The 26438-nt window shown below is 46.8% G+C and overlaps 1 protein-coding gene across 1 annotated transcript in view; it reads right to left on the reverse strand.

Annotated features, from left to right (window-relative positions):
- SDHA (succinate dehydrogenase complex flavoprotein subunit A) overlaps positions 1 to 26438 on the reverse strand; it is a 473685-nt gene that overhangs the window by 244214 nt on the left and 203033 nt on the right. The window contains exons 7-8 of the mRNA XM_069612357.1: positions 5866 to 5990; positions 5310 to 5478 (exon numbers count right to left, since the gene is read on the reverse strand). Of these exons, the coding sequence (XP_069468458.1) occupies positions 5310 to 5478; positions 5866 to 5990 (294 nt within the window). The remainder of the gene's footprint in view (positions 1 to 5309; positions 5479 to 5865; positions 5991 to 26438) is intronic.

The following is a 26438-nucleotide window of genomic DNA, read 5'->3' on the forward strand; positions in this document are numbered from 1 at the left end:
CCCCTGCTTGTTCACCCACAGGGTCATGATCCAAAAGCGATGGCCTTGTGCTGGCCACCTGTGTACGGGATCACCGGGGACTAGGTTGTGAAACATCCTCTGGCTTTTCACAGAACCCTTGAGATCTGAGACATTTGATTAAGTGAAGACTGAGTCTCATGGTTTCATTGAGTTTTGTGGCTTGGAACTTGGGGACGGGAACCAGAGCCTTGGTTAAAACTAGATCTTTTTGAATCCAAAGAAGTTAACTTTATGACTATTTGTGGAACTGCTTTACACTTGGGGAAGGGAGCTGGAAGAAGCTCAGACTTTTGTATTGAACACTGTTTCCTTTTGGTTACTGACATCCCTACACATTGTATAGATATAGCTGTGAGGGCAAGCATTGGTTTTGTACTCCGAGATTCCCAAGTTGAACTCTTTGCATAGGGTAAGTTAGGCGTTCAACCATCCTGACATTTAAGTTAAAAAAAACTGTTTGTTTGAACTTTGATTCTGTTGTCTGTGTCCTCCTACACAATGCCTTCACAGGGCATACAGAGTGTCCCTTTTGTCACCTCTCCAGTAACATCTTGTAACTGTGATAAGCCCATCTGTTCAGGCTGGTGGCAGTGTACCTTCTAGACCACTTTCCTTTGTACTTTGTATCAGAGGCTGCTATTGGGTGCATAAGGCACAGCAAACACCTAAAGATGGTGGCTTTGTTTTCTAAGCACTGAACAAGATTGCTTGTCCTTTATGATCCCTTCTACCAAGCTAGGTGGGGAAGGGTTCCTTTGTCTTTGCTGGGCTTCCCATGGAAAATCTGCAAAGGGTCCAGGAGTGCCTGGCAGCACAGGAAGTGGGGGAGGTCAACCAAAACTACCCTGCCTCTCGCACTGCAGTGTGCCTGGCTGAAACCAGTTCAGACTGGGAGGTTGGCTATCCCCATTGGATAGCCACTGCCCAAATTTGAATGGTGCAAGGGACACGATTGGTGGACTCAGTCGGTGCTCATGCATACATTCTGAGGTACTGGAGCAGAAACCCAGAGTCGACCCCTGGAACAAGACGAATTCTAAGAGGAGAATTGAGAAGGATGTCGCCAACACTTCCAATGGCTGCCAAAGCCTGTTGAGTCACAGCTGCTGTCCGGACCTCATCATTCCAATTGACAGAGAAGATCTGAAGAAGACTACCTCCTCCCATATACTGGTAGGCCTAATCATTCTTGAGACAAGCTACAATTTGTGCCCTCCCCAGTGGCGCTGCCACCCCCACGGCCTGCAAACCGCCAATACCTGGGGTTCTGTGCTGCAGAGCTGTGCAATGTCTCCAGAAGCACAGTTTGTCTGAAACTTAGTGGGAATCCTAAACCGGCAACTACTCGAGCTAGCTCCAGAGAGTCCCCTCACCAGCAGCGAGGACCGTGAAATGAAGCAGAGTTTACCGCCATGACAACCGTCTGTCCACCGAGCATGCAAAATGCACCCACAAACTTCTACCTCGAAGATCCCACGCAGGCCTGTCAGCAGATCCAAAGTCACCTTCTCCAAGTCGCCAAGACCAAAGAACAGGAGACCGGGCCTGCCATCGCATCTCCGCTGGAACCGTCCTACAGCAACTGCACACATTTGTAACCACCAATTTACTTCCCTGCAACTCAGGGGGATCCCGGCTGGACCATAGTACGCTGAACACTGCGTTTTGCTTGCTGCCAAATTTTCCTGGACAGTCTCCAGCCACTGGTTGCCCATCTGAACTTTGAGAGACTCATACTATATAGGGTTGGACAATTAAGACAGAATTGGGTTGAATTTATAAAAAGTTATAAAGAGTTTCGAAAGTTTGCATATATGTTTCACACTGGTTTACTATGAGGTTTGTTACTGAAACAAATACTTTGAAGTAATTACTTAAGAGCATTTATGGTTTACCATTGAAAGAGGATTACAAGTGATCCTATACTGTATACATGTTGATGATTTATAGTACTTACCTGGGGCTTAGAATTGCCACAGTGTGCCTTGAAGCATAATAATAAATGTAATAATTGAACTATAAATTGAACTTTATGCAGAACTTTAAGAACTTCAAGACAGTGATAAATCGATTGACAGTATACCTCAATTTTGTAAAAATCTATTTTCTTGATTAAATACAAAAAATAAATAAATAATAAATGTCTATTTTTATGTGCAAGTGTTTTCTTGAAGCAGGGTATGCTCTGAGGACTTTCTAACCAACTGCAGGCCTCCTCCATCCTTAGACTAAGGCTGATCTGAAGAGGTGCAACCCTGTAAACCCTTAGTGGGCTTTCCAAAGTCCCGCCACAGACAGACTTGTCCCCAAAAAATAAAGAAATAAAGAAATACCCAACACAGAGAGATACTATTTAGCAGCCGTGATGCGGTTTTCACTGTCCGTTTTGGAGCAAGTAACTCATGCATCATTAGGCTGCTCATTTTTAGAATAAGGTGAGAGTCTTGGGCACCGCACACCAGCGAGTGTTAGAGCAGAAAGGAATTCCTGACATGTCCAATTACAAACGTGGGCTACTGTGTTAATTTTACAGAACGGTTGCTCTTCTTTCGGTCTTGCCATGTAACTTGATACCAACAGTTCCTTGAGCTTCTTGGAATATTTGCCAAACAGTTATGCAGAGATGCTTTTGGTTAATTATAAACAGTCTAAGGTCTTGTTTTAAGAGTATGCTAACGTTTGTTATTCTGTTATATTCTTTTGTGCATTATTCTTTCTATTGATCACACATGATTTGATTGTTTTTTTTTAATCCTTTCTTTGCGCCCAGGCTAGGTGCAGTCAGTATTTTTTCACCATATATGTTTCTTTTTTGTATTTTGTTTTAGAAACCACGCTCTGAAGAAGGACCGTCAAAGGTTTGAAATGCATTGGCCAATTGGCATCTGCCAGTATTTGGATTAAATCGTTCTATTTGCCCCCTGAATATGTTTGCAAAGTCATGTTTATTCATTTATCGAGTATTTGTTTGTCGCCGCACAACAGAATGGAGTTTCCAGGCGCCACAAGGAGAAGTGGGGAGGGAGCAAGGGGAGTAAATAACAATGGCAACTGTAAATCTACAATCGTTGTTCTACTAGGCCTTGTGACATTCGAACGTGCAAGTGCAGTGAAGAGAAGTGCAGGAGGTAGGGAAGGGACGGAGGGAGCAAGGTCTGGACAAGTGCAGGTGGGAGCCTGCGAGGGAAGTGCAAGGGGGACTCAAGGGAGGAGGCCGCTGGCTAAGTGCTGAGGTGGGAGAATCCCAAGGGTGGGGTGCACAGCTGCCAGGCTGGAGGCCTGCACAGGCAGTGCTGGGGGAGGGGGCGCTGACTGGGTAGAGGGCCTGCTAGCCTGCGAGATTCATGAAGGACCATGCTGCCAGTCTCAGCGGCAATGTTGATAATAAGTACAAGCATCTACGTTTTGCTTACATAGTGTAAATAACCAACACAGTTCATTTACTGTGTAATAAATAGTGTGAAGCCATTACCGTGGGCTCACGCCCAGGGCGTTGTTAGCAGTACATTTTTTACACCCTGTGCGAGGCGTTTTGAGGCCATGCACCTTGGAATCTTACTATTGAATGTATAGGATTTGACGTCCTGAATACCAACATATGCAGAGTAGTGCCCTCCCCACTTAACAATGTTGTAGTGCCTCTATTCCGTGCACTTTCATCCTCGTGACTGGGGCATCGGGCTGCTTTCTTTTTTGAAACCTGTGGCTGCAGGCCAGACTAGGCAGGCAGGGCTGTAGGGCAAACACTAGCCATCACTTCCTCTCCCCAGGTAGCGCTGCAGACCTGCGTGACCATTCGGCTCGAGGTGCAACACGTCGTTTTCACTCAGGCCATGGACATAAAACGGCTCTGTGTTGGGGTGGCCCTAATGACTTTTCTCTGAATCGCCACAGCAAGCTCTGGTGGTATGCCGGTGTGCACTGAACTTCTGTGTGCTATCAGCTGTTTGCACATCTCCTGTGGTGCTGTGCAGCTCTCCGGCTCCAGTCAGACCTCCCAAGTGCCCTGCAGTGCTGAACTAAAGCTTTCGCCAAACCAGCAAGAGTGGGGACCATCCAAGCCTCTCAGATTAACCTCCAGCTCACATGAACTCTTCTCTGCCTTTGTGTGGCTCATCTTCAGCTCACATGAACTCTTCTCTGCCTATGGGTGGCTCATCTTCAGCTCACATGAACTCTTCTCTGCCTATGTGCAGCGCATCTGTAGCTCACATGCACTCTTCTCTGCCTATGTGTGGCTTATCTTCAGCTCACACAAACTCTTCTCTGCGTGGCGCATCTTCAGCTCACATGAACTCTTCTCTGCCTATGTGCGGCGCATCTTCAGCTCACATGAACTCTTCTCTGCCTATGTGCGGCGCATCTTCAGCTCACATGAACTCTTCTCTGCCTATGTGCGGCGCATCTTCAGCTCACATGAACTCTTCTCTGCCTATGTGCGGCGCATCTTCAGCTCACATGAACTCTTCTCTGCCTATGTGCGGCGCATCTTCAGCTCACATTAACTCTTCTCTGCCTATGTGCAGCGCATCTGTAGCTCACATGCACTCTTCTCTGCCTATGTGTGGCTTATCTTCAGCTCACACAAACTCTTCTCTGCGTGGCGCATCTTCAGCTCACATGAACTCTTCTCTGCCTATGTGCGGCTCATCTTCAGCTCACATGAACTCTTCTCTGCCTATGTGCGGCGCATCTTCAGCTCACATGAACTCTTCTCTGCCTATGTGCGGCGCATCTTCAGCTCACATGAACTCTTCTCTGCCTATGTGCGGCGCATCTTCAGCTCACATGAACTCTTCTCTGCCTATGTGCAGCGCATCTGTAGCTCACATGCACTCTTCTCTGCCTATGTGTGGCTTATCTTCAGCTCACACAAACTCTTCTCTGCGTGGCGCATCTTCAGCTCACATGAACTCTTCTCTGCCTATGCGCGGCGCATCTTCAGCTCACATGAACTCTTCTCTGCCTATGTGCGGCGCATCTTCAGCTCACATGAACTCTTCTCTGCCTATGAGCTGCGCATCTTCAGCTCACATGAACTCTTCTCTGCCTATGTGCGGCGCATCTTCAGCTCACATGAACTCTTCTCTGCCTATGTGTGGCTCATCTTCAGCTTTATGAAGCAGGTGCTAATTCAGACCAACTTGAGAAAATTCGGGAACAGCCGCAAAATTGGAATTAACTATTTTTGCAGGGTAGTACACAGGGTGCATACAGAGCAATTTTAGGCTACAATTCTAACCTATAAAAACATGCTATCCAGCATCAAGATTGACCAGCATACGAACCTTCCTTCACGGATTTCTATCGTCATAGAGCGTGACACCACGTCTCGGGAAGCGAGATCCTTGGCAACAGGTGCATATCTTTCCATAAAGCGCTCCCCTTCACTGTTAATGAGAATACCGCCTTCACCGCGGCAACCTTCAGTAATCAGACAGCCTGCACCGTAGATACCTTGGAAACAGGCAGAACATCAAATTAAATTCCGAGCACACCGACACAACCCAGGAACACATACATATGAAAGATTAATGCTGCCACATCAAAGACATATGTAACCAATTACACAACATGCACTATTTAAAAGCGACACCTATGGGCTAGCTAGCGAGGCTAAACACCTCCGGATGGTAGAATCCACTGCTCTGATGACATTCATGTGTTGATGATTAATAAGGAATATCCCATAAGGAGAGCAAGAGATTATTAAAATATCAACTTTGTGGTCATGGGGAATGCCACCTGGTGGCCCTTGAGGGGGTGTGCATGTCACTCTTGTTGGGTAGCTTAAGAAGCTCCTCTACAACGGTAAATAATAAAGATATTAAACGCCTTCTATACCTGTGGGGTGAAACTGTACAAACTCCAAGTCCTGGCAGGGAAGACCGGCTCTAGTGACCATGGCCATGCCATCACCCGTCACGGTGTGTGCCGATGTGCAGCTAAAATACGTGCGCCCGTAACCCCTGGAAAACAAACATGCAACGTCACACGACTAGGAATGCAGAATCACAACTTAAAGTAGATCAACACTTGTTCATGAGATACCTGGGAATTCAAAGGCTAAGCACACCCAAGGGGGGAGGGCAGGGAGGGAGGAAGTCGTTGCTCATAGAAAACGAATGTAGGTTATGCTCGAGTTATACTTAATACGAAACACAGTGCAGACAAACCTAACATTTGGCTGGCTGCGACTTGCACAGCCTGCAGGATTAGTTGTAATCAATACAATTACTGGAAGAGACAGAATTAGTATATACTGTGAGAGAGAGAAAGGCGCAGTATAGAATTACCGATGCACAGGACAACTTTACACAGTACTTACACAATTTAATTCTGTTGTCCCAACTGGAGTACTTAATGAAGCAGAGGACAGAACAAGAAGGGGACAGAGAAAGTTTTCTAACTCACCCTTCCTGTCCAAGGTACTGGCCGGCCACAGAGTATGCAGCTGGGCTGCCTGTAGATCAGTGGATAGAATACAGGAGAAACAGTGATGTTTGTTACTCTAGAGCTTACACCTCTTCACCACTGTCTACTCTCTCTTCGCTCTCAGTATTTTTACCAATAAAGGTAGTGGGTCCTCACCCCTATTCGTATACTGATGGAAACATTTAACTTTAATAGCCAGTATCACAGGGGTTTTGGCCCAGGAAGGAGTGGCTGGGGTCTTGGGGGGGAGGAGGTTGAAGGGTGCAGGTCAGATCCTTGCCTTACTTGGTGGGCTTGGATTTGCTTCTAGCCAGGATTTCGGCTAAGAAGAGGAGTCCTGCAGCCATTTCTTCAGAACAGCGTTGGAGCAAAGTATCTTATGTAGAACCGCAGACGACTGAAAAACCAAAAGACTGACAAGGACATGTGGATTGGTGGGACCAACCTTTCTCGATGCGTTTGAGGATCCAGCCGTCCTGAGCCTTCGAAAGTGTCCTTGAAGCACCCGGCAGACTGACCAGCTCTCCAGTGGGCTACCCCGCTAGAACAGTCGCTGTACCAAGTTTGCAGCCGGAACGTCGGTGTTTGTCAGATTGTTGTGCAAGTGGCCTTCCTGCAGAATTTCAGCCTCCCAACTTATAGGGATCATGCTCTGGAAAGTCTTTTACAACTGCAACTGGAAAGACGCCCGCCACCATCTGTGTACGGTGGCCGTCAATGGAACTCTCCCCCTCACCCCTGTCATGTGAAGTGTCCTGAAGAGGCCTGGATTGGTGCTTTTTGCATTTCTCCTTTGCCAAGAGTAGCACTGTGCACCTGGGCCAGACCAGAAGAACCCTGGCACCCACAGCTCCTAGGCACCTCTCACCAGAACAAACTTCAGGAGTACCAACCTGCAGCGACCCCCAGTCGACCCATCCAGTCATCTGTGAAATTCAGAGTCAAGGGGGTAGGTAAACTGTGAGACAGGCATGGTATCAAGCGAGACACAGATTCAAAAGGTTTCATTTTCAAACCTTTATTTACTAAGGTTCCTGGGTTAGTGTAATGCCGGACTGGCCCCAACGCTAAAGGGATACTTCCCTTAACTGATGTTTCTAATGGCCATCATAGAATAGTCTAAAATAAAGTCAGTCTTTGTCTAAACCTATGCTCGCCCTAACTTCACAAAAATGTGATAGGAAGTCTATTGTAAAAGAAAATAGTGGTTCAACAAAAAAGTGGGAAACCAAAGTTGGTTTCAGGTGGTCTTCTCACCAGGTGAAGTTTGGTCAATGTCATTAAAAACATGAGTTAAATCAACAGGGCTGTTAGTAAGACCTTTTCCACAGGGCCCTCACACTGATTTCAACACCTTAATGTCCGAGTTCCTTGTGGTTCCCTTCCCCAAGCGTCATTTTATTCTTGTTTCAACCACCACAAAAGAAATGTAACAGTTCCTTTTTAAGCTTCTCTGGGTTTCCTTCCCCACGTTTCAATCCTTTCAACACTATAAAGAAAAAACCAATAAGTCTCCAACTTGGTTGGGCCTCTTAAGGTTCCCTTCACCAAGCTCAGGTCCATCTTTCAAACACAAAGTTTAGTCTCATCAGGATGCCCTTTGCTTTCTTTATTAGGCCTCTCAAGAGTTCATTACCCCAAGTTTAGGCCCCTTCCAGCTATCAACACAAAGTCAGTTTTTATCAGAATGCACTTTGCTTTCTCTGGTAGGCCTCCCAGGGTTCCATTCCACAAGCTTGGGTCCTTTTCAGTTTCAAACAAAACAAAATATATGGTATACATACTTTATAGCGACAATTTTATGTAGAATGAACACAGAACGAAAAACATAACGAAAATGTATGTGGGGTGGGGTAAATGGTTAAAATCTTGTGGGGAAATGGTTGGGGTGAGTTTTTAGGGGGCGGGGAAGAGGGGGAAACCTCCACTTTTTTTCTCATTATATGTGCATTAGTTATAAAATTATTCGTTATAAAGACATGTAACCGAAATATATCCCAATTCCTTTTAGGCCCGTCAGGGTGCCCTTCCCAAAGCTTAGGCCCCTCTAGTTCCAAACACAGTTCAGCTGGTCAGGATGTACCAATTCACCTATTTTGAGGTTGCACTTTTCCCCTTATACACAGTTTTTCTTACATACAATCCTCTCATCAGGTAGAAACCGAGGCTTTCGGAAACGCTAGGCTTACCTGAGCACGACCATTCTGATCCTTTGCCCCTCTCTTTAATTCTTACTCTTGCTCTTCTTTGCGCCTTTCACCTTCAGGTGCTTCCTGCACCACTTTCATGCATTTCTTTCACTTTTGTTGTGCACACTTGCACCGTCTTTTATTCCTTTCACATTGTTGTGCCTCTTGCACGCTCCCCTCCTTTCGTTGTGCACACGCACAGTCTTTTATTCCTTTTGTGCCTCTTGCACACTTCTGGTTTCCTTCTTTCTGGGTCGCTCGTACCCTTACCTTTTACTCTGGACTTTACTTCTGCGCCACCAATTTATTTTTTCTTCCTTCCTTCTGTGCTACCAGCACGCTTTCTCCTCCTTTCTTTCTTAAAACTGTGGTCCTTGCTTTCCACTCGGTGCCGCTTTATGAAACTTGGAAAGAATGTGCTAGCCATGACCCTCAGCGGGGTAATCTTCTGTGACCGGCACCACGTAGCGAAACACTTCCACTTGTGACTGTAGCACTTCAAAGTTGACGATGCCCTGGCGAGGCTCTCTGCAGGCAACTCGTATACACCAAATTCTAGGGCTGCAGGAGCTAAGCCTTCAGGTTCAGCGACCCTGTGTCGTGATGCAGGATTGCGCCACCTCTGGTGAGAAGATCTGGAACTACTGGCAGCTTAAACAGGGGTGAAGCCATCAGACAGAGAAGGCCCGGATACCAAATCTGTTTCAGCCACGCAGGGGCGATGAGCATCATCCTGCAATGGCACTGTGAGTGTGTTGATGACTCGTAGCAAGAGAGGCAACGGGAAGGAAACCCGTCCCCCCATGCTCTTGGTTGGTGGAATCTGCTGGCAAATGTCTGGCATTTGGAGTTCGCCACCGTCACAAACAGATTGATTTGGGGGCTGCCCCACTTGACGAAGATGTGATCCACCTGGTCCTGCCAAAGTTCCCACTCGTGGCAGGAGCGCAACTGCCTGTTAAGGGAGTCTGCAATGGTGTTCTGGACTCCCGCTAGGTGAGGAGGAGCGAGGAACATCTCTTGTCTGATGGCCCAGCGCCGTAAGTCCGGCACTTCCTTTGAGCGAGCTGGGAAACAAGTGCCCCCCTGTTTCCTGATGTAGAACATTGTGGTGGCGTTGTCCGTGAAGATCCTCACCACCTTGCGCTTCAGAGATGGAAGGAAAGAATGGAGGTCCCAGAACACTGCCATTAGCTCCAGAATGTTGATATGGAGATCCTTCTCCTCCGGCAGCCACAGGCCTCTGGAGTGCATATGTCCGGTATGGGCTCCCCCTTCCTCCAGGGAAGCGCCCGTGGTGACAGTCTCATGGTATGGAGGGTTTTGAAACCCTTTGCCCGGAGCGATGTTGGAGCGGACGCCCCACCACCTAATCGCCCAGCGGAACTCTCGTTCAGCAGGATCTTGTCCAGCGAGCATCCAGGAACTCCCGAAGAGGTTGGATCTGTAACCTGCAAAGCCGGATGAGGTAGATGCAGTGGAAGACAGAAAATGAGTCAGAGCTACCTCTCCTTTCAAGCGCTAAGCGGAGGTTAACATCCATCTAGAGTCTAGTGAGAGAACTTGAGAAGTCTTGCTATCAGTTGTGACCCATGTAATATCCTAACGTCCTGAATTGGTCTTCATGTTCACATAAAAATGTCATTTATTGTTTTCATGGCATGCCTTCATGTACAATTCTTTGTACACCAGATTGTGTCAATTTTTCATGTGTCTGTTCTGTTTTTACGTCAGTAGTTCTTTATCAGAATAAATTTGTTAAGTTTTTCTATATATCGTGTCCCACTAGTGTGATCTAATGTTCTCTCACTACACTCTAGATAGATGTTAACCTCCGCTTAGCGCTTGAAAGGAGAGGTAGCTCTGACTCAATTTCTCTTTTCCATTGTTATACCCTCAAGAGTCAGGCCCCCCGTTACCGAAAAAAGAGGGCACTATAGCCGTTTTCTTTTTGACTGAGGTAGATGCAGGACATCATGCCGAGCAATGACTTGATGTTTCGCACTGTGGCGGTTATCATCGACAACAACCGCTGCACCTTTCCTCACATGGCCGCTACCCTCTCCTCCGAGGGTGACGCCGGGCAGGACACCATATTGAGGCTGGCTCCTAGGAACAGCATGTTCTGCGATGATGTAAAGCAGGACTTTGGATAGTTGATGGAGAATCCCAGATCTGTCAGCAGCTGAACGGTCGCCTCTGTGTGTCCAACGGCTAACTCTCGTGAGCGGGCCCGGATGAGCCAGTCATCGAGGTACGGGTATAGTGTATACCCCATAATCGCAGATGGGCCGCAACCGGTGCCAGGCACTTCTTGAACACTCGGGGGTCGACTTCAAGCCGAAAGGCAGGGCCCTGAACTGGTAGTGCGTCCCTGCACTATGAAGCGTAACATTTTTGGCGTTTCCTGTGAATGGGGACGTGCAAGTAGGCGTCCTCCAGGTCCAGAGATGTCAAGACTGTTCCTTTTGCCAGTGGACCAAGCACGTGTTGCAACGTAAACATCTTGAATTTTTGTGACTCGAGCATTTGTTCAGACGTCGTAGGTCTAGAATGGGCCTCCATCCCACTGTCTTCTTTCTGACCTAAAATGCTCTGGAATAGACTCCAGAGCCCCATAGTTGCTGGTGAACTAGCTATTACCCCTTTTCGCTGCATGGCCTGTACTGCCTCCAAGAGCTGAGGGATGTGCTGCTCCTGACGGACCACCAGAGAGATCCACGGACACCTGCGCTGAAACTTCAGGGTATGTCCTTGGGTGAGAGCATCCAGCACCCATCTGTCGGTGGTGATATTTTTCCACTTGCTGACAAACCGGTGGGCGTCCGATGTCCTAGTCGGGTCAGGCTTGCTTCTGCACCGGCGTCCTGTCAAGTGGGCGACGGCGACGCTGTCCTCTGCTACCGTAGGCCTAGGAACGTCCTCTGTAGGCTTCCTGAGTCGTGGATCTGGAAGGCTGACAGTACGATGAAGAGAAACATTTGGAAGACCTGCTTGACTTTCCTCTGGAGGAGTGAAGAGAAGAGCGGTGCTGCTGGAGGGTGCAGAGGGAACAGGCCGTCTCCGTATCTGCCTTGATGGCCTGTAGGGACTCGTCGAGTACGTTGCCAAAAAGGTTATCTCTGTTGAAAAGCATGTCTAGTAACTTCGCTTGGACATCCTGGCGGAAATTCGTGGCCTTCATCCAGCCTGGCGATAAAGGCAGACACCGTTCCCCATCTGCCGGAACCTGTGTCAGCAATGTCCAGCGCCACTGTGATGGCGTGATTCGACACAACCGCCACTTCCTGGACGAGAGCGATTGCCTCCATCTCCTTATCGTCGGGGAGAACACCAAAATCGGACCCAGCTTGTACCACAGCGCCCTGTCCTTCCTGGCTAGGATCGCAAGTGCGTTGGCCGCCTTGATGGTGGATCCTGCAGTGTGAATCACCTTCCTTCCCATGGCGTTCATCTTTTCCCCCTTGCTGAAGAGGACGAGGACGGGTTGGCCGACCGTTTTCTTGCGGCCACCGAAACTACCAAATCGGGCGATGGTTGTGATGTCAGGCACTTGGGTGCAGATTCCAGCACCGGGTACTTCTTCTCCAGCTTAGCCCATTTGGCCTGAGCCATGCAAGGGTTCTTCAAGAGGGCCAGGCCCTCCTCTCACAAGTTGTCTAGAAGGGGCACCACCATGATCGTCTTCCTCTTGGGCTTGTGCTTCTGGTACAGGAAAACATTCCTTCCTGGTTTCTTCGGGCACAAGCTGGAATAGATTGGAGGCTCTGGCGATTATAGAATGGAATGACCCCACCTCATCCGGTTGGGTCGACTTATGCTGTGGAGACCCGCCGCCCGTTGTGACGATATCCTCTTTGTTGTCGTGGCCATATCCGTCCCTGTGTCTGGGTCTTCTGGTGGACAGAAGGCCCAACGCGGATGTGGAGGCTAAAATTTGGGCATTGTATGATGCTTCCTCTTCTTCGCTGGTGGCAGTTCGGGGACCATTGGAACCAGGCCCTGTGGCATCCTCTTCTGTCTCAACGACACCAAGTTGTGGAGGGTCGACAGGATGTCCAGAGACGCATCCCCTCGGCTGAGCTGAGCGGAACACTAGGCCCTGCGCCGTCATGGTCCTCCTCCTGCTCCTCTTCCATGTCCTTGTGGACCGTGTGTGTCACACTCCTTCCTAGCCACGGAAGCGAAATGCAGTTGACCCCTCCCACATTAGTTGGCATGGGGGTCCTGATCTGGTTATACACAGGCATCACGAGGCAGCCAAAGGTGGGGGGTGAAAGAGGGTTAGGGAGAGGTTGTGGATAGGTAGGGTGTGTTAAGGACACCGTAAAAAGGTTTAGGAATATTGCATGTGGATAGGGTAGGGTAGGGGAACATGGGGAGAAAAATAAAAAACATACATGTACAAATAACCTTAATCAACCTGTATCACTCAGAACTCAACCTACTGGACCCTTCCAAATTAGGACCCTACCCGACTCATGTAATCCTAATACCTCCTACATAGAGCACCAACACAAGCAGAAAAAGCATTATTGATGGCCATGAATAACGTGCCGCAACAATACAAGATGTAACATGCAACACATGAATCAACATAAGTTTGGCATAGTCCAGGTACTGGTTCCTAGAATCTCTTGCTGCGTCAGTCAGCAAGTATTTCTCCACATGAACATGATGATTCCGGAGGACAAATATGAACTCAAGGAGCAGGCGGCCACAAACAAATAGCAAGTCCCTGCATGGCCTAAGAGTCTTTAAGTGCTCACAGTTCCTGACCGCTCTCGCTCTGTGAGCCGAAGCATTCCCCCATGCAAATGGAGCCAGAGCGTGCCCCCACATCCACCCAGACCTGCAACACTCCTGTCACCGGAACGTGAAAGAGCTTTTAACAACTGAAGAATGGTGCGTCTGCACCCAAATAGGAATAACATGCCCACTTGAATTTGTAAAGCACGTAGGAACACTTACCTGACACCTGGGGGGCTTGCCAGCACCTCCCCAGGCAACGTAGAATCCCACGTTGGCAGCGATGCCACGTGTGCACAGATGCCCTGGAAGAAGGGCAGAGCGCTCTGCAGCCATCCTCACCGCCCGGCCCATCTGTAGTGAAGCGGAAGCTGCTCCCATCCCTTCCGAGGGACAGAGCGCTGCAAAAATCAATGCCGGGCCCGGGTACTGCAATCTCCAGCAATCCTTCAGAAAAGCCTACCTCCTCTGACCGGTGCCTGCATACTGCAATCACCAACAAGCAGCACGGTCCGGGGATGGGCTTAAGAGTTCTCCCGATAACCTGACACACTTGCTCCAACTGCCACAGCTTTAATGGTAAACAGTCTTTTGCTCGTTTTCCTTGAAACTGCTTTCTTAAGCGGCTTTCTTTCGTGCTGAGACACTTTATTTCTCACATTGTGCAAGGATTCCAGGTCCTCGCTGTCAGTGGACAAAACGTCCGTAGTTTGGACCATGGCCTGGGACTGAGCCAGGACCTCCTTGCCCCCCCCGCCCTCTTTTCCAATCTGAGGGGCTGGAACCGGGTTCTGAGATGGTGTCCCCAACTCTATTGTCAACAAAGTCTTATTCTGTGCCAATTGGGCCTTCTTGAGCAGTTCAGCCTTCTTTTCCTCTGCCCGTGGCTTCTCTGGCCTTTTCTGCAGTTTAGCCAGGTTGAACGATTTCCTTTTCGAAGAGGAGCTCGATTGCTGGCTTGCAATTGAGGCGGAGGGTGATATTGATCGTGACCTGTGCACTGTGGGACCTGCTTCCGAGGTGGACCCGGACTTGCGGTTCTTGGCCTTGTCTTGGGCCCCCAGAGATGAGGTGCCCTCAAAGGACTTAGAAAACTGCTCCTCGGACTGGATGGTCCTGGGTGAGGCATGACACTACTCGGAGCACAGGGCAGAGGCCTTGGCGCTCAGCCACACCGCCTGACTACTGTTCCTATCCCTGGTCATCTTCTTGGAGAAACCGTGGCATATATCGCACTCTCCTTCCTTGTGGTCTGGATGCAGGCGGTAGGGGCACTGCAGGTGCTTGTCTTCAATAAACACACCCCGTAGCCCACACTTGGTGCAGGACTTGAAGAGGGATCTTCCCGCCTCCTTCTCCGTTATGGTCAGAGGGCACGAAGTAGGCGCGGTGGCCTTCTGGAATCTTTGAAGATCTTCGCCTTTAAGGGGTGCAACAAATTCAATGACAACGGATCCCCGCTGTCGGCAGATGGAAAAGAGAGCACACTGGCTCTTTCAGAACAAACATTGAACCTATTTTCTGTCGAAAAAAACGTAGCAGTAGCTTGCCGAGAAAACTCGAGGACTCCCAACACTGAATCTGAAGATGGCTGCAAGAGGAGGGGTGTTGGGAGAGGGCAGTCGGAGGATGGGGGCAGCATGACCCAGAGGACAGGGATTGGTTTAAAAGGAGAAATACAGTTAGTAAGTGAAAGTGAAACTGTTTTTTCTTTTACTGAGGATTCCCAGTCCGACGACGGCGAATATTCATGAGCATGTGAATCCATGCCAGACCCCAGGCTGGACAAAGGTTTATTATAAATACAAGTAGGCCAAGTTAAGTCTTGGGGCACGTACTGGTTAGAGTCATGAACATATAAAATACAACACAATGCTTGAGGGTACAGATACCAAAGCATAAACCTTCAGAATACCAAACAGCAATTCTAGGGAAGTCAAACCTTATCAAACACATTTAGTATAGGCCACACCTATTCATGGGGAGTAAAACCACAAGTTAATTTTAGGTTACTCTAGAGTAAGTCAAGGGTAGTAGACCCTGTCAGTTATGCAGTAACATTCAGCAAATACAACGCACAATGAACCAACCCTGTTACCAGGATACTTTTCTGAATAGTGAAACACATATTCCAGGAACAGTATATACCTATAACTATGTTGAGGTGTTGAGGATAACAGTTATACCAGGTGAGTAAAACATTTTGGTGTAATATACAACTACAGTTTGTTCAGCTCAGTGGAACACAGTCTAAAATAAGCAAGAACTCTTTACAATAAATTAGGATTGCACCAGGCAGACCAAGGTCAGCTACACCTAAAGAACACTTTTCAAGAATGGCACACAGCTTTTTTTAGGCAGGTAAAACCTAATGTTGTAATATACTAGTACAGTTAAACCCATATTCTTTTAAAAGGAACTGCCAGCAATTAAAGGCAAGTACAACCTCACATGAATGTGTATGTGCCATAGTATCCAATGATGGCACAAATGTAGGCATAGCCAAATTGTATGGCCTGATACAATCGCACATCCAATCCCAGAACACCATTAAAGCGACATGGGAGTCAAATGTGGAACGGCAATAGCTGACAAACAATGGCACAAATACTGCCAATTGACGAAAACAGTGTCTTTGAATGTCGGCTTGTGCCTTATTCAGTTTAAAATCCTCAACCAGTTGCACTACACCCCTGTAAAAATGAAATGGCCAAGTTTACTGTTTGAAATGTGGTAGCCCGCAAGCAGATGCTTATCATATGTATTGGGCTTGTCCATTGGTCGCTGTGTTTTGGATTAGTGTTGCTGAAGAAATAACGCCAATCCCATCCTCTCTCACTCCCCTGAAATATTTATTCAGAGATATTGGTAAAGTTGCCAAAACCACGAGAAGACTTTTGAATGTGACATGTGCCGTTGCCAAGAGATGTATAGTGAAATGCTTGAAGGCTGCATCTGCACCTCAAACTGACAATTTTCTTCGAGAACTAACATTTGTAAACAAATGTGAAGAACAATTTGGATTGTCCATGCCTCTAACAAACTGCCTCAAAGATATTTGGGCCCCTTTCAGAAGCTATCTATATGATATGGTATCTGACAATGATATTTCCGCTGCCTCTTTGCCATGATGTGTAAATCCCTAATGGTTATTTGCAGTTGGAAATGCTATGCACTGTGAATGAATATTATAGTGATATGTGATTATTGACATGACCACTCAATAAACAAAGTTTCAATAAAATAAAAAATTAAACATTTAAAAGAAAAAGACAAATATAACCTAAGGCAGACTTATTCTAGACATACTAACATACTACCAAGTCTGGGGAAGCAAGACCGAAATGGGGAATTGAAAAATGTATATCCTAACAGTTATAGTAAAGTGAAACCAACAGCATTACTTTCGGGGAAGAGGCACAACCAATTCACAGATGAGTAAAATAACCTTATATATACTTTTCAGAATGGCACAAGACACATTCAAGGTATGCAAGAACCTTTTTAACTGCTCACTCTCATTGTGACAGTTACTAACCAACTCTTTCACAAATAAGTAGTTTTAAACACTTGTTATACTTTTTAAGATAGGATCTGTTACTTATCCAGTCCTGCACTAGTCTATTGCATGAGTTCACTCAGAGGCAGAAGAGGGACCCTAGTGGTCTAGAAGCCCGCTGTAGGCAGGGTGATATAGGGTTCTGTTGCAGGCAAAAAAAGTCAGAGTTCCAGTGGAAAACTGTTTAACACGTATGTAGTTCATTTTTAAGTTAGTTAGGGTTTCAGTGACTTTTGAGAAAACACCTTAGGGGGATTCCAGCAGTGGGCCTCGGTGAACTAGATGAGGACTCCCAATCACAAGAACACCCCAAAGCTTAAGTTAAGCAAATAGTACCTTAGTATAGAAGAAGAGTTGCAGCAAGAACACTTCCAGATCTGCACCCAAAGACCTGGTCGCTGAATTCCTTGTCATGAAGACAGGACACTGGAAGGGCTTCTACAGCAGGGATAAACGGGGAAGGCTACAGGCAAGGAGTTTCTTCCTGGCTGAATGCGGCTCTGTGGTTTCGGCGCTCTTTTCAGGAGCCAGAAGACGATAGAATATCGCTCATTGGATTTGCATCGCTAATCTGGTCCAGCACTCTGGTGAGAGGACTTCGAGGAATGGAATCACGTTTCTGGAAGTCGAGTAGGAAGCCATCAAGGTTTCAGCTCGATTCGGAATTCAGAAGACCGTGCACCACACAATGGCTCAAGGTCCCAGGTTATTGGGGTATAGCAGCCCCGGAAGGTTGCAGCATGACGTGGGATGGCTCAGAATGTAGGTCTTCTGGAGTCCAGTGAATCGCGCCAGATTCTAGGTTGGGGACCTCATTTTTTTGGAGTCCCCAGGTCACTTGGAAGGAAGGGTAACAGCAGCCTCCGGTTACACAGCAGGCTCTTCGGTCTCTAGAAATTGTCTCAGCTGTGTTTTCTTCCACTTCGGATTCATTTCCAGTGGTCGACTATCTCTTCAGCTACCAGGACCTGACTTTTATACAGGAACCTAGCCAATTAAACAGCTTTGCAACATATCAAAACTGGCGGGTTGGCAGTCCTTTCAGGACAGCCAACCTCCCAGTTTGAACTGGATTCCCACAGTTTCTGCCACCGGCCAAAAAAGGTAAGCTTGTCCCTGTAACAGAAATGTTACAGTTGAAATGAGAATGGGGATACAATGCATCTCCCCAGCACTCCACATAAGGTGGGGTATATGTTGGTCTCACCTAAATAAAGTTTAGAGAGGATGAAATATCCTTTCTATCCTTGGGAACTGTAGTTCTCTCAAGGTTAGCCAGAGAATGTTAAAAGGGGAGTCCCAAGGGCAACCCAACAACAATAGGCAGTGTATGCCAAAGAGGATAACATTAAAGGGACACTCTGGAGAGTCTAAAGAAAATAACACCATAAAAAGAGTAAAAGGATATGCGAGTGTGGAAAAAGGTTCCCATTCACTGAGGTATAGTGAACAATTATCCAATGGTAAGGCAAAGGGTTCTGGGGTTGACACAGGTCAGGAAGATTCATCATTGATATGAATATCTTACCCAACGACGAGCAATTGCAAGCACACCGCCAGCAGTCCCAGCTGCCTCACTCCGGAGACATGGCTGCCCAGCCATGCTGCAGCCCCCCCTCCAACACCGGGCCAGAGTTCCAGCATGCCGCTCTCCTCCAGATGCTTCTTTCTGTAGCTGCCAGTTTCATAGCTTATCTGGTCCAGTATGCTTCCCCAGCTCGCTCAGTCATCAGTGCAAGACAACACATTTTATAGTGAACAAACCAGTCAAGTGGAGTCAGGTGTGAGTGTTCACTATTAAATGCCTGACTCCATTAGTGGCACAACCAGAGTTCTTTCTAGGGTAGGTTACCCTTATCCACCCCCCCCCCCCCAAATGTTATTCCTATTGGTAATCTTTATTGATCTTAGTTGCCTCCTCTTCGTCGCAGTATTTGTTTGAAACGGGGAGGGTGAGGTGGGAATTGACATTTACATGCTATATTATTACAGGGTGATTGGTAAAGGTGGTAAAGGAATTGGGGGGACCACTGGCCTTAGTTTGGTATACAAAAGGTGGTTCTCTTTGTATTAAATGACTACCTATGTCACACAAGCAAGCACAGGCCTGTACAACACTTCCCATGATCTGAACTGGGATAAGACATAGAAGTGTTGGGTTTGAGATCATCTCTTTGTCTTACCTTGCTTTCCTTTTTCCCAGGGGTTGCTCAGGGATAAATCAGGTGGTCTCTTTCTTGGGTTAGGGATAATCCGACCTGCATAACCCATAAATGCTTCTGGGATCTCTTCATCCAAAATCCCATTGGAATACTGCGCCTCTCCTAGGGTATTCTCCTGACGGCAGGGTTTGAAATTCAGGGGAGCTGGGAGCCATTTAGATCCTGCTTGTAGCCTAGAAGAGCCTGGTTAGTTTGATATGAACAGCTACCAGGAGCTACGTTTGACTCCTCGGGCCATATGATGCCGCACAAACGCACCTATGTGAATTTAACTCTGTATGTGGAACAATCTATAAATCAACAATAGGACACATCTATACAACATTTCAAGCCCAAGTGGTCCTAATTAATGGACAGAATATGTTTGCATCGTTTGTGGCAGTTAGATTTGCGTAACGCTAGATACTAGATACTGGTTCCCCAGCGGTAGCTCCTGGTCACTGGCTAACGCTGGATACCCAGGAGCTGCTTTTAGCTACTGCTTATCCAATCTGAATTTCGATACTTGTAAGGGGAACCCTGGCCTCCCCTACCCAGGTGATCCTCCCTCGCTTGCCCACCCCCAGGGTTGGGATCCAAGTGATGTCCCTCCCCTGGCCACTTGAATAGAGGAATCTCGAGGACTACATGGGAGAATGCCCTTGGGTTTCTCACAAAACACAAAGCATTGGTCTCCCTCCTGTCCTCCATAGGATAACATTGAGAATTAGTCTCTTTGTATCATTCCATTGCGTTTAGGTCATCACACCCGAGCAGCTTTACCTGAAAGTTAAGCACATATTACTTACCAGTAACTTTGTTGCATCTCTTCTCTTGAACAATCACCAACACAAGTCCTTTACCTGCATCAGATACATTCTGGGGAGAAGTATTGTGCCATTTGGGCCCAAGGCCCCACTCTTCATAGGGAATTGACTTCTGACGCTAGGGTACATCACGTGTGACTTGGCTCCATCTTACTGCATCAATTACTTAATTTATTTGATTAATTTAAGTAATTGTATCCCCTTTAAAGGACCGATGGTGACTATATATGTTTATTATTGAGTGTTGTACAATATATCACCTGCTTGATTAATCTTTTAGTGTGTTTTGGGCATAGAATAAAGTATTTCTGTACATTCCTGGCTAAATTGAGCTATTGTGCGCTGTTAGGGAGATTTCTCATTTGTATGTCGAATTCCCCCCACCTTTGAGAGCCCAAGCACTTTTGGCTGGACTCCTTGGATTTTTTTGCTTGTTCTCCCGAGCGAGTGGGAGCCTTTTTCCCCCTACTCTCTCATTCTTTTTGCTGCGACTATGGGAACCCTTGTTCATTATGGCTGTACTTTATTGTATGGAGTCATGCTTTCCTCCATCTTTTCTAAGGCATCTGTAATTTACAGCACCTTTTGTGCAGTGTTGCTGGGAGCCCTTTGGGCTTCCCTTTAATTTTATTTTCCTTGTATGAACACAAGTTCCTTTTTACCCTGTCTTTTGTGAGATCAGCACACACCACCTTATGTGGAGTGCTGAAGGGTTACACAGCATCCCCTTTATCACTGCTCCTGTAACATTTCTGGCACAGTGACAAGCATACCTGAATGGCTGCTGGCAGTTGATGTGTTCTTCCCACTTATGTAATTTTTACTTGCAGGCTGTGAGCACGGTAATGCACAGAAGGGTCGCCATTGACCCAAAATGGTGACGGTTTTCTTTTTTTTGCCATTTTTAAGTTACTTGTCCTTTCTTGGTCCTTCTATAGAAGAGCAGCTGCAGGCCTCTGCAGGAAACCCCGCCCCCTACCTCCCATGTGTTGGGAGGCCTGAGATCGTGCCGTGTTTGACACCAGCAGTTGTGCCAATACGGCAGCATATATTCGAAAGAAGATACCCACTGAGACAACCCAATCGAATGTATCCCAAAGAGACGACAATCTAAGGGAGGAACTCCCTGAAGGAATATAAAAGAGCAAATAAAGAGGCCTGTGACGTCATGAGAAAGTATGAATGATGTCTCAGGGTATTGGCTGTAGAAGATGTATGGACCCTACAGAAACTAATGAAGTAAAGAATCGAGTGAACTCTTAAATATGAAAGGAAACTTACACGTGCACAAAGTGTTGCAGAGAATTAACCGCTCAACAATTGTACAGACGCTGCAACGCAAGGTAGACCAAGTCATCATAGATGCTGGCTATACATAGTGAAGAGAATATAGGCGAGGCCGCCATTATACAGAAGCTGGAAATCAGTGTCATGAATTTAGTAGGCCAAGACCCATGAAGTGAAAAGGCGAGAAGTGTACCGCAGCAAGAATATGCTGAATTGTGGAGCTGCATGGCGAGGTTGTCTGGCTTGGAGTCACGATTGAAGAAGCCAAGGTTGGGGATCTATTCTGGAAAGGGGCGAACATGCAAAGAATGAATCATCCCTTGTTAAGGTGCAAAGAAAGAACACCAGGCGTGCCAAGTTTTATTCATTTAGAGCATTTAAAACCTGCAAACTGGACCAATTTGTGGTCTCCCGTCACGTGAGCCAAGGATGAAAATAGAATTCGAACCAGGAGTCCCAGAACACGATAGTGTGAGCTCACACTCCCATGTAATCTGAAGACAAGGATTCGTTTGCAAGGCCAAGTTCAAAGGTCATCTTCATGGCAGAAAGCTTGGCTGATGAGAGATGCTGGGCTAATTGGGTGGGGAAGCAGTGTCAAGCCCCATCTCCCTGCACATGGGTCTGGGCTTAGGTGCTGCTAAGTGAACCGAATGTTCCAGACTTGACATAAGCGTGCCGACCAATTGTAGTCGTCCATATAACGAAGGACCTTATAGTTTGAAGGACAATAAGACCAGAGTATCTAATGGTATTATAGATGACATGTTTTAGAGAAAGGCATATGTTGTCCACCTGACAGTAGGCAGCCAATCACAATCCTAGTTCCTAAAGAATGTGTGCTTAGATGTTCGCCATAAGCTTATACCGATCCCCAGTAGGTTTTATATTTGCCACGTAGTGCAATGTCACCTGGAACGTATTTTTGGTATGTAAATGTGCTTTTATGAAAAGATTGCTGACAGAAATAGAGTGTACATCCATTGATGTTCTTTGTAACTCCCCGTTTTAGATCATTGTTAATAACACAGTATCTTTGACATCTTCCCGAGTTGGTTCGGTTATTTGGACTCCAGAGTTATTCTGTGAACGCATCCATTGGATGCCGGTTCCTAAAAGGCCCAAGCTCACGTGGTAGCAGTGCCGATGGTTAAAAAAGAACCAAACTAGTTTGTCTCCAGTATTTCGGACGATCGGGCATCCTCCGCCATTAGCTGGAAGATTGCGGGGTTTCCTGCTGAGAGAGGCCGATAATAAACTTGCAAGAAGAACAGAGAAGGTGGGCAGGTCCCCCTTTGACGAAATCCCTGCCCGGTTTCCACAGGCACTCTGCGGACAGAAGGCAAAGTGGTCTGATTGGAGGAGTCATCGATACTGAAGGACTAGAGTCGATTAACGAATGGTGAGTTGGTAAGGGGAATGGCAAATAAGGGGGATGGGATTGTGATCATTTTTTGAGTAACAGGAAATATTGTGAAGAGAAGAGGTAGCGCTTAGAAGTCCTGACTCAGGGGCGTTAGAAGGAGACATCTCAAATCCCAGCGGGGGTAGAGTGAAATATAAAACGTGTAATCAGTATTACGTAAGGTGATGTCTCAAACCCTTTAAAGGGTAAAAAGAGAGTTAATAAGTGATCACAGTGGTTATAATGTGTAATGTGTGACTAGTCTAAAAGTTGTTTGTTGAGTAAATTATCAAAGAGTGATAGAATTGTGGAAAAAGATGAGGGGCAACAGTGATTAGGTGTAGCAAAACAATTGGGCGCCAATCAAAAAATAGATCGGCCATTGAACCAAGAGGATTGAGTGGCAATTGATGCTGCATGCTCATATTTGTTTTTCATGATAAAAGTGGAGATTTGATTTAAACTAAAAAACATTTAATTGTCTGTGAAGTATCGACAGTCGATTGAGACTTGTCATTATGAAGGACACACCTCTCATGCACCTATGCAAGACACTGCCAAAACATATGCCCAAGCTCTAACAGTATAGTGCGGAATGGGTTAAGGGCACGGCAGATAAAATGTTCATGTCGTGGCCACAAGGGGGATCATTGTCAAAAGCGGTATTGCAACAAATGGCCACATACTTGCACGCTGCGTACACAGGGAGGAAATTAGAGAAAAGATAAGCAATTTTAATGCTCTGGAAGATTTATCAAGAGGAAAGAAGACCCGCCACCTGAGGGGTGGATGCTAAATCAGCACAAAGGGCAAGGCGTTGAGCCTGCAGCTTCCGTTACCATGCCTGATGGAAAAAGTGTTGCTACGGAAGAGATAGGAGTGTACCATTTAAAGGAACTGAGAGCAGCGACAGGGCACAGTAATCCGATATATGAACCCCCCGCTTCCAGTAGTAACGATAGTCCGGAGGAGAATAAGAGAAAGGAACAGATGCATTATAAAAATATACAAGACAAGGAAAAAAAGAGTGGGCGGTTACATTTGTTGACAGAAATAGACTGGGATATTAAGAGATGGAAATGTGAGAAGGATAAGGTTGACGGGGTAGCGCTCGTACAGAACAAATGGATGGGAGGACAGATATTACTCAAAACAGATGCGAACAGTGTCGAGGAAGTTAGGCAAAGAGAAGATGAGGACGAACAAGAAAGGAAGGATAAGGAACGAGGGAAGAGATTAAAAGAGTAGGAGTAGAAAAGGAAAAGCAGGGAGTGACGAGAGCAGATATATTAGGAGATGCAAGAGAAAATAGAAGAACGCGCAGAAGAACAAAGAGTATGCAACAATAGACAGAATGAGAGAAGTTTGGGACAGAAAGGAGAGAGGACGAAGAAGCACAAAGATTAAGGGACAAAGATTACAGAGACGAAAGGAAGAAGAGGAAATAATGGAAGTAGTAAGGAGAGGAGAAGAATGAAGGCAAGAGGAAGAAAGAATTAGGAGGGATGCGAGAAAAAGCAAAGGGAAGTCCCCTGCTACCATAAGGAAATTCAATGTTATAAGAGCTGGGGGCCATATGACCTATGACCCATCCAGAATAGTTATGTCCTTGATATGATCACAGCGATGGAAGGAGGAGTTTGCATCAAAAATCAGGCCATCATGTTGCACATTCATACCTCACAATGAGAAAAACGGAACCTTGATAGAGGCCATAACGTTGTTGACAGACCTGCATACCAAGATGGAAGATGAGACAGATGACATTGAAGATGACAGTTGGTTTGCCTCCTGGTTCTTGTGGATATCGCAGTGAATGGCAAATATATTCAAGATTCTTGAGTAATATTGGTACTGGTGATGCTTGGATTCTGTGTAGTTGGGATAGTGATTGCCCAATGAAAGAAAACGGCAAAGAATGTGGTAGGAATGAAGATCATGATCGATATCGAACCTGAACCGAACACCAAGGAGCCGACTGATGAAGCCGTCAGAACATATATAGAGGCGAGCATCGTAGCACCTGAAGGAACAAAGTTCTTGTATCTGAAGAATCATAAGTACGTGGGACGATGGGTCCATTATACTCCAAATGGACAATGCAACTACATGACCTGGAGTGTAGATGAACATGTCCAATCAGCTGGCACCCTAAAGGAGGGTGATTAAGATATGGACACCAAAGACACACAGTATGTGGAAACGATTGAGGAGGTGGTCGAGGACTCTACCATAGGGGAGGGGGGGGGAAATGTCTCGCAGCAGCTGCATGCCTCTGCAGGAAATCCTGCCCTCCCTACCTCCTATATGTTGGAAGCCTCAGACCGTGCCATGTTTGACACCAGCAGTTGTGCCAATACCGCAGCGTATAGTCGGAAGATGATACCCATTGAGACAACCCTATCGAATGCATCCCCGAAGGATGACAATCTAAGGGGGGGAGGGAGGAACTCCCTGAAGGAATCTAAAAAAAAAAAAGAAAAAAAAAAGAGTAAAGAAAGAAGCATGAGACGTCATGAGAAAGCATGAATGAGCGTACGTCCGTTGTAACTCTGTTTTAGAGAATTGCTACTAAAACAGTATCTTTGCCATCTTCCCGAGTTGGTTCAGTTATTTGGACTCAAGAGTTATTCTGTGAACCCATCCATTGCATGCACGTTCCTTAAGGGCCCTAAGGCCTCTGCAGGAACCCTTTAGGGAGCCCGCCGAGGTGCTAAGGACAGAAAGCAGAGTAGGATCCCAAAACTTCTCTGGTCTAGGTCTTCTAGCATGCCTGCCTGGAACCAGTGCCACTGAGAGGCTGTTGCTTGCAAGTTGATTGGCTGGGTTTCTGGATAAAAGGCGAGGATCCTGAAGCTGATGCAGAGTTGCACTAGAACTGAGGATCTGAAGAAGAGGATAACCAGAGATGCCTGCAGCACTTTCTAGCAACCGTAGAAGCCTGCTGAAGTGACCGCTGCAGTCCTGATCCAGTTTACAAATTGACAGGGAAGCTCCGAAGGGCAGAACTTCCTCCCTTGGATTGGTGGCCATAATCAGTCCCAAGACTACCTTCAATTTGGGTCATCGCCTGACGTGCTGCGATGTTCCTGGGTGCAAACCGCCAATACCCTGGGACCTGCAACCACTTTGCTGTGCAACATCTTGCCACAAACATCCTCCAGAAACTTTGCTGACTTCTTCTGGACATCCAGAGGCAAGATTCCCCCTCCTCGAAGTATACTCGCCAGAGTGCAGGACCGAGTAACCAAGGAGAATAGACCAGCAGTAACCATTCTTAATTGGCATCTAAGAAAAGGCGCCACAACCACAAATCTGTGTCAGAGTATGCAGAATCCATTTGGAGGGTCCCCCCTCTCGACTGCTGCTGAAAAATCCATTCATCACCAGAACCAAGGAACAGCCGACCAGGTCTGCAGCTGCTGCATCGTCATGGTGTTCAGCTTTCTCATCACTTTAAAGGTAATGTGGGGGTCTTGCCACTACTTACCTAGAGTTGTTCTGTCGCTGCTTGTTAGGGAGAATTCTCAAAAATGTGCCAATTCCCTTCACGTTAGAGACCCCCCGCAACTTTGCTGGATTTTGGAGGACTTGATTTTTTTACCTAGAGAGAGTGGGACCCTTCTTTTCCCCACTCTCTCATGTATTTTGATGTGTGTTTTATTTTGATTATGGAGTTTTAGACAACTCCATAGGCATCATCTTTTCACATGTGCCACACAGCACCTTCAGTGCAGTGACACAGGGAAGCCTTTCAGGCTGTCC

This window comes from Ambystoma mexicanum, chromosome 5p, assembly GCF_040938575.1.
Source record: "Ambystoma mexicanum isolate Mex_15411 chromosome 5p, UKY_AmexF1_1, whole genome shotgun sequence".
NCBI classification, from domain to species: Eukaryota; Metazoa; Chordata; class Amphibia; order Caudata; family Ambystomatidae; genus Ambystoma; species Ambystoma mexicanum.